Consider the following 15682-nt stretch of genomic DNA (forward strand, 5'->3'; position numbering starts at 1 on the left):
GCCCGCCACTCACTTAAACTCCTGGAGAAGTCGCTGTACTGTAGCTGAATGCCTCATTGACTTTTCCTCCCATAGGATAGCATTGCTGCTTCTAAAAATTGCAGTAAGTGGCGACTTTCTGAACTGAAAAGAATTCCTATTTAAAAATGTACTTACCTGTACAAATTGCTTTTGGTGCCTAAACATATATAAAGATATGTTATTTTTATAAATTGGTGTGGATCTCCTTATTGAGTTGTGTGTTATTTATTGACCAGTATGTGCATTTTCAAACATCTTTCTCTCTTCTGTGAGAAGCCTAAGGCTGCTCCACCACACTACTTAGACGAGCACTTTAGGATTGCCATAGCAAGCCCCTGTCCACTTATAAGGGAGCCCTCTGGACTCTTTGCATGATATGTCTCATTTTGATATCCATACTAATATAATAAAGAGAGCCCAAACCTTTGAGGCGGGTAATCTCAGGAACCACAGCACCAATCCCAACACAGCGTTGGAAAGGGCAGTTGCAGCAGAAGGACATAGGCTATGCAGACGCCCACCATATACATTTAAAAGGTAAAAGAACCGTGCCAGCAAAGTAGTCCCTTGTTGGGCGTGTCTGCGTTGTGCTGTGGGCGTGTGCTGGGAGCGTGGCAAACGCTGGGGGCGCCCTTCATGCCATGTCTCATATCTTGTGCTAATCCCACCCTGCTCTCTTTAAATAACCCTGCACCCCATAATCATAACCATCCCTTACTCCTTAAAATACCCCAACACCCTTAAACACTAACCCATCTTAATCCTATAAATATACCCTGTACCCCAAATCTCAAACCTATCCCTAAACCCTAAAAACACCCCTGTACCCCAAAGCCCAAACCTAGCCCCGAGCCCTATAAATACCCCAGTACCTCAAACCCCAAACCTACCCCTGAACCCTAGAAATACCCCAAAACCCAAACCTAGCCCTGAACCCTTAAAATACCCCTGTACCCCAAAACCCAAACCTACCCCTGAACCCTAAAAATACCCCTGTACCCTAAAACCCAAACCTAGCACTGAACCCTTAAAATACCCCTGTACCCCAAAACCCAAACCTACCCCTGAACCCTAAAAATACCCCTGTACCCTAAAACCCAAACCTAGCCCTGAACCCTTAAAATACCCCTATATCCCAAAACCCAAACCTACCCCTGAACCCTAAAAATACCCCTATACCCCAAAAACCCAAACCTAGCCCTGAACCCTAAAAATACCCCTGTACCCCAAAACCCATACCTATCCCTAAAACTACCCCTGTTCCCCATAACCCAAAACTATATCTGAACCCTTAAAATACCCAAACACCCCAAAACATATACCTCAGTACCCCAAAACATATATCCCATTACCCATACTTAACTTATCCAAACATTAACAAAAAAACATGCTTTTACCATTCAAGCATTTACAACGGATTTCGTTGTAAATGTATGCGTGGTAAAAGCATATAAAATGTAATGCCATGCATTATAATGGCATTGCGGAGTCCTGGTACTTTCGTAATGAAAGTATGCAGAGTGATAGTATGCGGAAAGAAAGTTGCGGAATAATGGGTGTTTACCCTCCCCCCGTAAGTACATTGGTGGCACGGCGGCCCACATCTCAAGCAACATACTCATATTTTTTCACCACCCATTTGAAAAAATGCACAGGCCTCTCTCATTGATGGCTAGCACCGACATACACTTTTATACACACCTCCCGCCACAAGTTCTAGAATTGCGAACTTTAGAGCTGGGGAGCTACGTTCGAATCTCTGCATCAGCTCAACATCCTATGATTCCAGGCAAATCACGTTGTCTCCCCGTGCCTACCACAAACGAATGTGTTCTTCTGTCATGTAAATTGTGCTCATGCCATGTTGTCGAGGTCACGCTATATAATATTGCAAGGAAAAATAAAGTAGGGAAACTCGAGTTGACACACTACTGAACGCGCACTCTTAAGTGCATCAGCAGTGCACTGTGAATCGGAGCGTTTCACAGGCCTGTCACAGATAAGAAATGCTATCAAAACGAAATCCTACAAAACAATATACTACTGCCCGGCAGCGATTCATACCAGGACAACGTCGGGACGGGCTGCTAGTATCCTATAGAGCCAGCTTCCTACACTTAGCCATCCTGGTTGGATGAGGTGGCAACACTTGTGACAAAGTGGCTCTATATATACTGGACCAGAATAAGGTACAGTGTGTATAGAGTCCACCAACCCCAGAAGTTAAAGCCAGGTGTGACCTTACTCTCTAAAGTGGTAGCTTAGTCGAGCAGTAAGGCAGTACCAGAGGACAGTGTAAAGCATTTGTTGTACACACTCAGTCAGCAAAGGGTTTCACACACTCAAAGACTGAACTCCAGGCCAATTCTTTTTTATATCAAAGATATAGTTATTTTATTTCTAGAACCAACAGGCATCAAGATATACTGTTCTCAATATGAGTGGTCTCAGGTGAGTACTTTGCAGAAAGGCAATAAACGTGGTAAACACAATAGGTACAGGGGTTGCAGTAGGCAACACAATTATACACACAATGTAGAATTGAGCACAATGGATTTTCTTGTAGAAACACAGTTGATTACTTTGTGGATTACTTTGGTAACTCCAGGACTGGCTGCTAGATTCAGTGCTGGGGTCTAAGCTGGAAACAGTTTAGCAAAAACGTTTAAGGTTTTGCAGTGATTTTTCATGAATAAAAAGCTACTTTAAATGTTCACACTTAGAAACTTTTCAATTTCTAGTTTTCAAAAGTAGACACTTAAAAGAAATGCCATAAAAAAGCAGACAATGGATTCCTATGGAGAAAATACAAGTTACAAGTAAACCCGCTAGGGATTACTTTTGCGGTTCAGTACTGGGCTAAAAAGTACAGTACTGGCTCCTCTCCTGATCACAGGTGAGTACTTCGGAATTCGGATGATTTTATATGAATATTTTAAGTTTCAAAAGTAGACAGAAGATTTTTCGAGTGAAAACCAGTCAATGTTATTCAATGGCAGGTAAGTTGAGTTATCGGTTTCCTGGTGAGTACTCGACTGGTGAAGTTGTGGTTCTGGGCATAGACTCAAGGGTCCCCCAGGGTCAGGTAAGTACAGTTGGTTCACCCTCAGCGGCGCAGGGGCTGCCGGGTGCAGAGGTAGTTAGGCCCAATGTTATCCAATGGGGGTCAGGGGGCCTACTTTGGTGGCTGCTGGCTAGCAGGCCACGCGGCTGTGGGAGCTGGGCTCCTGGTCACTTGCTCAGGGCAAAGGGGGAAACAGGATAGGACAAAGGTGGCACAGCCAGCGGTACTCGGACGGCTGGGTGCATGGTGCTTTTGAGCCATTGGGCACTCAATGTTATCCAATGGAAAAGGTCAAAAGGGAACAAAGGCTGCAGGCTCGGGCGGAGACTCTCCATGGGTGACCAGCACGTCGAGAGGTAAGTTGGGATCTTGGAGCACAGGTAGGTACCCCAAAGGGAAGCACAGGGGGCTGTAGGGCGCCGGGTGCAGGGGTGTCTTTGGGTGTCAGAAAAGCTTACCCTCAGCTGGTCCCGGTTGGGGGGGGGGGGCGTCCTTGGTTCTGAGTCTGCAGGTGTCGTCTGATTTGCCGAGGAGAATCTTTGGGCACTGGACTTCGGGTCCCAGCCGTAGGGGGGACGTCCTTGTGGTCTTTGATCACTCTGGCACGGGCCGGCTCGGCGGGTGCAGAGTGGGCTGGTCTGGAGCTTCCTGGCTGGCACCAGGGGGGGTTGTTGCAGCACAGCCTCTGCTGATGGGAGTCCCAGTCTTTAAGAGGGTCAAGGCAGGCAGGTCCTCTGGGTGTCCCAAGGTTGCTGTCAGCAGGAGTCGCTGGGAATTGGGTGTGGGTAGGTTCCAGGATCGACCGGCCGGAGGGACTGGGGCCAAGTCAGTTGTTGTCGTCCTGTTAGCAGCTGCGGGTCGTCGTCGTCTTCTTCTTGATCTTCGTTTGGTATCTGGATCTGAAGAAGGAAGGTTCATGGAGCCCCTAAATACTGAATTTAGGGTAGTTACAGGTAGGGCAAGAGCAGGGACCAATAGGACCCTGTCCTGGGTTGGGTACACCCTCTAGCCCGCTCCTCTCCTGTGGGAGGGGGGCAGGAGCCTAGCTGGGATTGGGCAGGGCTCCCCATCTTCAAGATGGCCGGAGCCCGAGATCGTGCTTCACCTAGTCTCCCCCACCTGAGGAGTGGGGTTGGCACTGGCTGGCACACCCCCCTTCCTGACGTAGATTTTCCCGCCAGAGTGGGGGTCAGAACTGGCAGGGGCCAGTTGCTGGGTACAGCAAATGGTCTGGAGAAGCTCACAGAGGCGGCATGCCTTTGAAGCTTCCCCCTACCCATCCTGGTGGAGGAGACCTAGCACCTCACCCAGGATGTGCATTGTTCCAAGCCCAGGAGAGCGGGCGGCTCTCCACCCAGGGGTCCAGCAACAGGTCTGCTGTGTGGCAGCCTCTGCAGCCACTCAGCCCAGACGTGGATTGTAGGTTAGGTTCTCAGGGGGCATCTCTAAGATGCCCTCTGGTGCATTTTGCATTAAAGCCCACACTGGCATCAATGCTGGTTTAATGTGCTGAGAAGGTTGGTACCAAATTTGTCAATCTTCAGTGTAGCCATTATGGTGCTGTGAGTTCGTAATGACAACCTCCCAGCACCATATACTCTTAATGACATCACTGCACTTGAATGGCCCTGGGTACTGTAGGGGCACAGGGCTCATGCACCTGTGCCCACACCTCTGGCATAGGACACCCAGCTAGAGGGGTGACTGAAGGATGCCAGGGCAGTGGGTTATGTGGGCATGGCACACAGGGATGTGTGCCAGGTCGACTCTTTGTTTAGGTCTGTACTTAGACACTCGGCCTGCAAAGGCAGAGTAAGTGCTGCAGTCCTCAGGGGTCTTCCCTGGTCACCATGCCCTGGGTACCTAGGGTACCATTTACTAGGGGCTGACAGGTGGCCAGAGATGCCAATTGGGTTTTAGTTTCAACACAGCTTTTAGGGAAGGAACACAGGCCTTGGTTACCTGGTGGCATGAACCCAGGGCACACTCATCAAAGTACATCAGCAGTTTAGAAAAAAAAGTGGGGGCATACCGGTGCAGGAAAGATGGCACTTTCTCACACAACCTCTGGCCGGAGCAGGCATTGTTTCTGCCTTCCGATAGCGTGGGCTCAGTTCTCATCTGCAAGGGGTCAGAAACCTGTCTGTGGTGGCAGGCTGGTCAGCCAGTATGCTAGAGATTGGTAGGTTTTTAGGGGGCGCCTCTAAGGTGCCACCTGGGTGCATATATTAATAAATCCATCACTGAAATCAGTGTGAGCTTATTAATACGAGATGTTTGATACCAAACATCTTACGTTTCAGTGAGGTCATCATGTAGCTGGGGAACTCATAAACACCAATGCTCAGTACATATACTCAAGATGCCTTCCCTGTTCACAGGCAATGTCCAAGAATCAACATGGACATCAGAGGCATTCCATAATCATGCAGATATGTCCTCACATGTAATATAATGCACCCTTCCTTAGGGCTGTAAGGCCTGCTGTAGGGATGACTTACATATATTGCAGGCAGTGTCTGTAGGCATGGCACGCAGGAGGTGTGCCATGTTGTATCTTTACTTTTCTTTTCACCATGTCACGCAGTGGCAGTTTGCATGAGTATGATGGGGGGTAACTTAGGGTGGCACAATACATGCTGCAGTCCTTTGGGACCCTCTTTAGCCTCCCTGCCCTAGGTACCAGTATTAGTGACACACATGGGGGTGCTAAAGGAATTGCTAATTGGGGGAACAACTGTACAGTTTTTAGGTCAAGAGATCTGGTACTGGGGACCAAGATAGCAGGAACCCTGTGCACCTCTGTCCAAATTGCATCAAATACCAGGCAAAGAGGGGGGGGTTAACCATGTCCAAATGGGGCACTTTCCTACAAAGCCTTTCTCCTCAAAGGAGATGCTAATGTGCAGTTATACATAAAAAAATTACAAGAGTCTGTGGGGAAAAGTCAAGGAAATGTTATGTCTGTGACGGCTGTATTTAGTTTTCACAGCTCTGGACTTCACACCTAATTACCAAGGTGATGGAGAAGCTGCTTCTATTCTACAACCATGAGATTTATCATGACACTTTCTCTCCATGCTCTCGGGTAATAACACGTCTCTGGCTCTTGAAAATAACCTGTGGTACTGGCAAGTAGAACGCAATTTTCGCCAACTCTCTGATACCACCTGTAGGCTGTACAAAAGCTCACAGACTACTTGCAGACCCTCTTTCATTTGTTGGACAGTTGTGCAAGCCATGTGGACTCCCCTCCCCCAGTTGTACTGGTTTGGATGAAGTACTGTTCTCTTTACTCGACTGACCTGCTGTAAACACAAACTCTCTAGCATGCCTCTCCCTCCCTGCAGCTCCAGCAGAGTGTAACTAAACATGCAAGGTTTTGGAAAGCGGACTGTTATGTTTTGAATACACTTATAAAATTAAAGTGTCCCATTGCTGCTGGAAATGAGCCTTATGCTACAGTGTGGCTTCTTTGTAGCCTGGTCTCTTTCTGTTGTTCCTCATCCACCTTCCCTGTCCTCTCTTCATTCCTTGACTTCTACTCCTCATCTATATCCTCATTGGTAGTCCATTACCATCCTCCACATAACCTTCTTTTTTTAACGCTTTCCCCTCATCTGTGTTCCACTTTGTTTTGGCACAAATCTGTTTCATGGTCCAGACCTGAGGTGTTAGACCACTTTACAGTATTAAATCCTGTAAAAACAAAGGTCAAAATCGATAAGCAAATACTAAAACTACCCTGGTTCAAAGGAGGAGGGAGAAAAAAAAGAGTAATTTAAACATTTAAATTCCACCAAGAAAACTGATTACAAGTGGGTTAGACACAGCCTTGTACGGAAATGAAAGGAGTGGGTCCTTTCATCGATCTGGTGAGAGAACCTAATGGTTGGATTTCTTCTTCTAGCTAGCTTGATGTGAAAATCACGATATGGACACCCACTATTGTTTTTGTCCTCTTATCTTATGTAACAAATCTACCATTCTTCTGACTTAAGACTGCGTATGTTGCTGACACCGGTGGTCCGTTTGAATGTCACCATAGCCAATGACTGTGTAGATGGGGACAACCCCAGAAACCCTACTAGATGTAGAAGAACAGTTAGGAATATAATTGATTTATATTTTTATGAATTATGTATTGACTACTTTGAGCACCCCTATTACAGTGATCCTCTAAAAGCAGTGGAATGAACATAAGCTATTGCTGTTTTTTATGGATTGGTTCATTCGGCATAATGAAAACGGACAATGAAGCATGTAGTTCTCTGTGGTATCAGTGTGTATGGAACATACAGGTTGTTTTTGGTTGGGATTTGTTGTTGTGGGAGTGGTTTGAGAAAAATAACTCACCCTGTCACGGTTTGATCAGAGCATGCCAAAGATCATGTTTTCAAGGTTCTATCAGTAAAGCTTCTTTACCTTCCCTGCGAGAAAACTGATGCGTTTCGAAGATTTGATAGATGTAGCTCTTACTAGAACTACATCTGAAATAAATGATTCTGAAATGTGCGTAGTTAGATAATAAAGTGAAACCAAGTTCTGAAAGAGCACCACCGAAGCAATGAAAAAATCAAACTAAGGGGTCTTGTGTCCACTGTAACCGGGAAACCCAATCCTTCGATTAAAAACGTCACCCCTCACCCAGTTATTCTGATTAATCAGACATTTATATGAATAACTCCAAACTAGATCCAAGGGTAATCTCTTGCACTGAAAGTCTGCCAAAGATTACTCGGACAGATTTTTCAATCCAACCGTTTCTAAACAACATGAGAGCAAGAAACTCAACCTAGATGGGTTTACCCATGTCAGTAATATAACATTGTACCATGGAGTAGACAGAATTACTGTACCTGTATTAAAAATGTGCTCTCATCAACTATTATGCCCGGCTGCACTGGTAGTGTAGTAGTATGTAGCTTCAAAAAGGGCCCTTAAATTAATCAAAAAGTTATAGAATGATCACATTATTAGGCATGTCTGGTGAACTGTTTGTCATGCATCTTCGTACTCCTTAAACAGTGGATTAACCCCTTCCACGCTGATGACGAGCTGGGCTCGTCATGGCGTAGCCTCCTCGCACGCTGATGACGAGCCCAGCTCGTCATGCAACATGCGATTTTAGAATTCTCAGCGCGCTAGCGGAATTCCGCTAGCGCGCATGAGGTTAAACAAAAAAATTTGATTCCAGTTGAAACAGGTCATTTGTTTAATGGAACAGTCTAGCTTTATACGTTAAGTTACTAGCTTTGTTTAACTGAGAAATATGTTCTTGAAAGAAAGTACCGGCAGCATGCTTTTATGGACCTTCCAGATGCCTGTGATAAGATAGACAGCAAAAAGTCTATACAGTACCCCACCTGGCCATTAATCAATATTAATCTAAAAGAAACACAACATACACATTAATCCAGTGTGAGTATTAATCGTGTTCTTATTTCAAAACATTTTTATCATAATTATGTTTTTCAGTTTTTGACAATCTTATCTTTCCCAGTACAGACAACGGAAATACATGAATCAATAAACACAAATTACAAGACCTAAATCAAAATAAATATAAAGTTGAAAAGAACATGGTCGTAGACTAATGTCCAGTGCAATCTCAATCAATAGGGGACTGCTAAGTTTTCGTTTCTTAATGTGAACATTCTTATATCAATATATGAATACAAAATCTTACTAGTCCTACAGTATGGACTAAAATGTTTACTCTAACTTAATGTCAAGATGCTGAATATGCTGAAAGGAAAATAGGGAAGCAGTTTCTGCTCCCATGTCTAGGGCTTTCAAGAAGCATTCTGCTCCGAGTTGAGTTTGAGGGGAGTGGCAGCCCAGGAGCATCCCCCAATAGCCAGGTGTTTGGTGTTACTTATTCCATGCCAAGTCGAATTTCTCAAAGGTTTATATATTCTGAAATGAAATGAGTAGCAGGAAAAGCTAAAAGTTCAACTCAGTAGCCTTATAATGCAAATCACTGCCGTACGGTAGAAAAACTCATGTCCTGGAACAGCTGCAGTTTTATTTGGGAGCAGCTGAAACGTTTCTTTTTACATTTCAAAATGGTTAGTGTAGTACATTTCTCTGGAGAGACTGATAACGCAAAAGTTGTTCCCCGCAATAAATATTTCCTGCTATTTAAAATCGATATGAAAGGAATGGTGTATTTTTTTTTAAAGTTCTGTGTTCTTATTTGCAAGTTGCTCAAAGGAAACATGTCTGACCTATATTTTTAAATAAACTTATAAATGCGGAACAGTCTGCAATGAAAATTTTGCCTTCACTTCAACTGTAAATATCTGCTATTGATTGTATCGTTTTTAGAGCCTGTATTGAATCTATTTAATTATGGCGTGTGTTGTAAAAGCTCTCTTTTTGTGGAACTGGGATACTACAAAAAAAAAGTTTTAAAGAAATGAAACAATGACGTTTTACAGTTTTTGCCTAAATTGCAAATAATTAGAATCATAGTAATGGCCTGCTTCAAAGAATTCCTAAAATGCAGTGTAGAAAGATTCTTTTTGCAGGCTAGCTGTTCCTGAATCTTGCTTCTTTTTTTCTTTTTCCGCCCTCTGTACTTTTACTATTTTTAATACTGTTCCTCATCCCCTGTTCTCTTATGTTACTTCCTTTTTTGTCCTCCCTTTTTCTCTGAATATTTTTTCCTGCCTCTTTTTTCCTAGTATTTACCTCTTTGCTATATGTTGCTCCTCCTCTAGTCATCTCCTTTTCCATCATCTACTCTACACTGGTCTCCTACCTGTTCCATTTTGTTTTTTCCCCTGTCTCCCTATCCTCCTCTTCTCTCTTCCTCTCTATTCCTATCCCACTTTCTCATCTCAGATTCTTACTCGTCTAGCTTATTCTCCTATTAAGCATTTACTCCTCACTCCTGCAGCCTGCGGATCTCTGACACGTACCCTGGACAGTGGCATTGGGACTTTCCCACCACCAGATTACTGCAGTGGAACACCAAATCGGAGCGTGCCACGTTTGAAAACTAATGTGGATGTAGCACCCATCATGCCTGTGGGAGGTCCACCAGCACCTTTCAAGGTGCCACGTAAAGCGAGGACACTAGAGCGAGAAGTGCCCAGCATAGAGGAGACATTTCTGCCCGGGCAACACCACAGTGTTCCTGCCTTCCATGCATTGCTGTCCACACAGGAACCCGGTGGGGGACCACGTGTTCGCCGCACAGGCAAAGGTTTGTTTGTATGTGCATGGGTGCATGTTTGCCTTCATGCATCTGTTTGTGTATGTGCAATATTGGGTTTTTTCAAAAGTGCCTACATGTTTTTTCTCCTTTTGGCTGTGTGTGTCAAGGTGTATGTGTTTGTCAGATTGCTTACATGTGTGTTAGCTTGATTTCATATGTGTCAGGCTGTGAATATTGGGATCTGTATGTCTGAATGTCTTTGTCTTCTGGTGCATCTTACATGCAGGCTTTAAATCTTCCTGTGGGTTGCATCATTGCATGTATAAAGGAATATGAAAACCCCCATTCTCTGTTAACCTCCCTGTTCCACCAATGTACAAATGCATTGTCAAATCAGATCCAAAGGTCTGTGTAATTTATCCACCACAGACTATTGCATGGTTGCAGAATTTTAGAATATGTATAGTGCATTTGTAGAGATCATTGCTGTGGGTTATTCCTCACTAACCATCATGTACTAAATTGAAGTCGGTGCATGAAACAGATGAGTAACCCTCAAACGTAGAGACTGTTGAGACAGTGTGTGTTGGGGGACAGGTTCTCAAGAGATATTAAACCTTCATGTACGTACTGTTGACTGGGTAGGCAGCTACTCAAGAACTATACTATGCAATTTTTGTCTAACATAACGTGTGCCAGTGGCATGATCATACCATGAATGGAGGGATTTGTCTGACTCACAACCTTAGGCTGAAAGGGTGTGCATGAGGCATGTGTACCTATACTTCAAGGTAGTGTCATTTCCTGTCAATAGTGTTTTCCTTTCTACATTTTAGTGCTTTCTCACCCCTTGTCAGATTCCACTTCGAGGCAATATATTTTCGCTGTTCTTCAGACAGTTTTCAGTTCTGCGTGGGCCATTTTTAGGTTATCTCGGAGAATGCCCTGATCCTCCTTTCTTCAAATCAACACTGTGGCGATTGAAAGTTACTTGTGTGGATAGTCGTGGGTGCCAGAGTAGTTTGGCTCAATGAATGAATTGGTGTGTGTTTCATAGTCTGAAAGCCTGTACTTGTGTAAGGAAGGCTGTTCTTTTGGTCTTGGTGGTTGCCCTATGACTATTGTTTTGTTTAAGCAATAATCGTGTCTGTCTTGTCAATGTCCTTTTGAAGTTCTCCGCTTGTGAAGTGTTTGCGGTGAGAGGAGTAAAGAGATCATGTCGAAGTAGAAGAGGGAAGTTCGAATTTGGAGAGAATATATCATGTAGAGGTTATGGAATTCTTGGGAGAGCAGTGCAGCTTGTAGATAGTGGGGTTAGAGAGTATGGATTACTAAGCCAATCAGAGTGGCATGGTTCCTTGATTATATGGATGTCTGTGTAGCACTATCCTACTGTGGGAGGCTGCAGCTCCTGGTCCCAGCTCAGACATGGCTGCACCTCTGATTTCAACTGTGCGATTCTCATTTTCGTCATCAGTGTCTCCTTGGAGATGTGTAGTTGGGTCATGTTCAGACGCTCTCCTGTATCCCAGACCTCACCCGGCGATTCCTCCGATGTGTAGTCCTGTCACATACATACTTCTTGTAGACGGTACTGCAAGTAGACTTGTAATGTTTCAGCAGGCAACCCCCAATGAGGGAGCATAACTTTCGGAAGCTCTGTAACCCTTTCATGTGCAGACTCCTTTGGGAGGAGTTGTGCAGTCTCTCAGTGTAACTCTCATATTCAGATTATTACAGGGGACGGGTGCTCTTGAGTCCTGTGACCCTCAATAAATAAGGTGCAGGAAAGCCTTCTGGAATGTGCATTCCCCTCATAGGGGCTTTTGCAGAGCGAGCAGACCACAGGAGCTGTGTAATCCTCTTATCATTTTTGGCTCAAGCGCCCAGAGGGGGAGGTTGCAAACTCTCAGGAAGTATGTATCCTCTCACTCATTGACTCTTAAAAGGGTGACCTGCAGGCTTTCTAGAGATCCATAACCTTGTATGCAAACCCCTGTGGATGGATACAACTGGCAAAGGCCCTCCAATAACATGTAATGTTGTTGTATTTGTGTGGCAGACTCCTGCATCAGTCCAGGTCCAAGAACCCAGCAGAGCAAGAATTGGACCTTTCCCAATGCGAAGGCACCTGTGGGCTCAACAGAAGTGTTCCTGTCCAGCAGCCGAGAGCAGTTGTCCGTGAGGGTGAGTAGCACTGTGGAGGTGACTGATGTTTTTTAACGTAAATTGCAGGAGTATTGTAATGCACTTATTTTATTCCTAGGATGGTGAGTACTTGGATTAATGGGATCCTTGGGAGATTATCCGAGAATAATTTACGAAGTATTCAGTATTGACCAGAGTTGATGAATCATCAGTTACTTGGCAATCTGAGTGCACTGGAATCAAAATTTAAATTTTTCAATGAACTATATGCCCTAGAGATGGGTCTCATGTGTTGCTCACGTGGACGGTACTTACCTAAATATACAAAATCTAGTCATCTCTATTCATCTAGGTTTTGCGCTTTCGGCAAGCTGTCGACATACATTCGACCTATCTAAACTGTGACATGGGTGTTGGAGACATTGCACACTGGAAATGGGATGTTGCCATTGCTCAGCATAGAGAGAAAGTTTCTCTCACCTCCTATTTGGCACCAGGGAAATAATTGAATTAGTGTCCTAAAGCATACCTCAACTTGTGATAATGGTCCTTGTTATCCCTTAAGGGTCAGCACACTCATTGCAGTTTGTCTAATGGGGAAACTATGCGTTGTGGTTCGTTGTTGGCACTGTGCTACCTTTAGCCTGGTGGCTGAGCTTGATGTCCTAGATCATGAAAATCTGGCCAGATAGGAACTCAATTCAGAAAAAAAAACTGGTCCCCTTAACACCAAAGGACAGGGCACCAAGTAGACGGTCAGCCAAATTGAGATTTCCTCTGGGACTCTATCAGATATTCTGATCATAATTCATACATCATTCATTCACAATTCACGCCAATATCACCAGAGCTTTCTTATGGAATTTAAATTTCAATATGTGATTTTATTCCTCATTAAAAATGGTTAAAAATAATATATCATAAGTACAGAGATCACTTTAACACAAATATAAAATTACATGAAATATATCACAATATTACAAAAACAAAGTCACACAAATATTGTAAATATTAAAAACAATGTTTTTGTAAATGTTGCTTTTTAACATGTTATAATATGTTTTTATGATAGATTTGAAATAGTGGGAGACATTTATCCTTGTGCCTGAAGAAGGTGGTTGCATCATTTTAATCCACTGAAATGCGTTGACGCTGAGTCAGTTTAGCATGAAATCTACTCCGCCTTGGTTGTACATAGAATGTACCATCAGTGTGGTCCAATCTGGGATTGTGCAGTTCGATCAGTGCACCAGAGACACAATTAATGAATGTCTAAAGATTTTTTCTTCCTGCTTTCCATATGTACTACATTATTTTTAATATTTGCAATATTTGTGTGAATTTGTTTCTGTAATATTGATATATATTTAATGCAAGTTTATATTCTTGTTAATGTGATCTCTGTACATATGATATATTATTTCTAACCATTTGTAATGAGGAATAAAATCACATATTGACATTTGAATTCCAAAAGAAAGCTCTGGTGATATTGGTGTGAATTGGGAATGAATGATGTATGAATTATGTGTAGAATATCTGATAGAGTCCCAAAGGAAATTTCAATTTGACTGACAGATAGGAACTCAAACCCGACACTTCACCACTCCTCCCTACAATAAGAATATTGCTATGCTGACTATGTATTACATGTATTTATGCCTCTTGAGACTTCTTTGCATAGTGAGTCCATGTAGGAAAGTGCCATTTTGTATGGTTATTGCTCCAATGCTGATGGTCATGATTTTTGAAGGAGCTACCCAAGCCCCATCGCGCCCTTCCTAAAACTGATACATGTGACTTGGTAACTCCAATTGACAAGGTCTTTAACACCCTTATAAGTCCCGGGTAAATAGTACCAGTTGTAGCCAGGGCATGGGAGTTTGCAAGGACCTGAAGCACTGTTTGTGCCACCCTGAGTGACTCAAGTAAACTGATGACAGCAGCCCTGCCATTGCAGACTGCAGGAGCAGTGCAAACTGTTCAAACTCTACTTTGCCCTCACTGTAGGAAAGTGCCCCACTTCTGACATGATCAACCCTACTTGTTGCCTTGTATCTGATGTAATTTTGATGGAAATGCACTGGGTTCCAGCTATACAGGTCCCCAGTGCCAGATCTCTTTCCCTAAAACTATACAATTGTTCCCCCAACGGGCAATACCTTTAGCACCCTTTACAAGTCAATAGGATATGATACCACTGGTACCTAGGGCAAGGATGCTTAAGAGGGTCCCTCAGGGCTGCAGCATGACTTGTTCCACCCTTAGGGACCCCTCATTACAAAACTGCTGTTGCAAGCTGCGGGCCATGGTGCAGACAAAAGTGAAGACGCGACATAACACACATGTGGGCCGTGCCTGCAGACACTGCCTGCAGTAGAGGTAAGTCACCCCTACAGCAGGCCATACAACCCTAAGTCAGGGTGCCCTATACTACACGTGTGGACATATCTGCTTGAGCAGATACGCTCCTGTGATGTCCAAGTCTACTCTTAGATATTACGAGTGAACAGGGAAACCATTTTCAGTACATGTGCTTCACACTGGTATTTACCATTTCCCCAGCTACATAATGGCTTCACTGAAACTAAATATGTTTGGTATCAAACATCTCCTATTAATAAGCCCACACTGATTCCAGTGATGGATTTATTAATAGATGCACCCAGAGGGCACCTTGAAGATGCCCCCAGAAAACCTACCAATCTCTAGATGTAGACCAGCTGCCACCACCGGTTTCTGATCCCCTGCAGGGGAGAGACCACGCTCTCGGAGGACAGTAACAATGGCTGCTCTAGCCGAAAGTGTTGTCACTTAGCAGGATGGCTAAGTAATCAGAATGTCAAGGCAAGAGGCTTCAGAGGCCTCTGCCCCTTTTGATATTCAACTCAGGCTTCCCCCAGATAGAGAAATGCCACCCCCTGCCCTGAGCCCATTTGGCACCTAGCCAGTCGGGAAAATTAGCTAGTCAGGAGGCTTGTTCCCTATAAGGCTAGTTCCACCCCTAAGGTGAGCTACCTGATGTGAACACAAAAACTAGAATTCCACTATCTTGGCTTTTGGTAGAATTAGGCTCACCGGTTCAGGGTTATGCCCACTTCCCACAGGAAGTAGTCATATATGGGGTGTAGTAACCCTACAGGGAAGTAGCCATTGGCTACTATCTGTTACTCCCCTAATTCCTCTAAATTGAGTATTTAGGTGGCACCCCAGACACCAGGAACTCAGATTCAACTAATCAAGGAGACGAGGACAAAGAAGAGCCGCAAGTAAAGCGAGTACCA

The 15682-nt window shown here is 44.1% G+C and overlaps 1 protein-coding gene across 1 annotated transcript in view; it reads left to right on the forward strand.

Annotated features, from left to right (window-relative positions):
• NCKAP5L (NCK associated protein 5 like) overlaps nt 1-15682 on the forward strand; it is a 135015-nt gene that overhangs the window by 97329 nt on the left and 22004 nt on the right. The window contains exons 10-11 of the mRNA XM_086963756.1: nt 9990-10298; nt 12313-12437. Coding sequence (XP_086819882.1) covers nt 9990-10298; nt 12313-12437 — 434 coding nt within the window. The remainder of the gene's footprint in view (nt 1-9989; nt 10299-12312; nt 12438-15682) is intronic.

This window comes from Lissotriton vulgaris, chromosome 1_1 (genome assembly GCF_964263255.1).
Source record: "Lissotriton vulgaris chromosome 1_1, aLisVul1.2, whole genome shotgun sequence".
NCBI lineage: Eukaryota > Metazoa > Chordata > Amphibia > Caudata > Salamandridae > Lissotriton > Lissotriton vulgaris.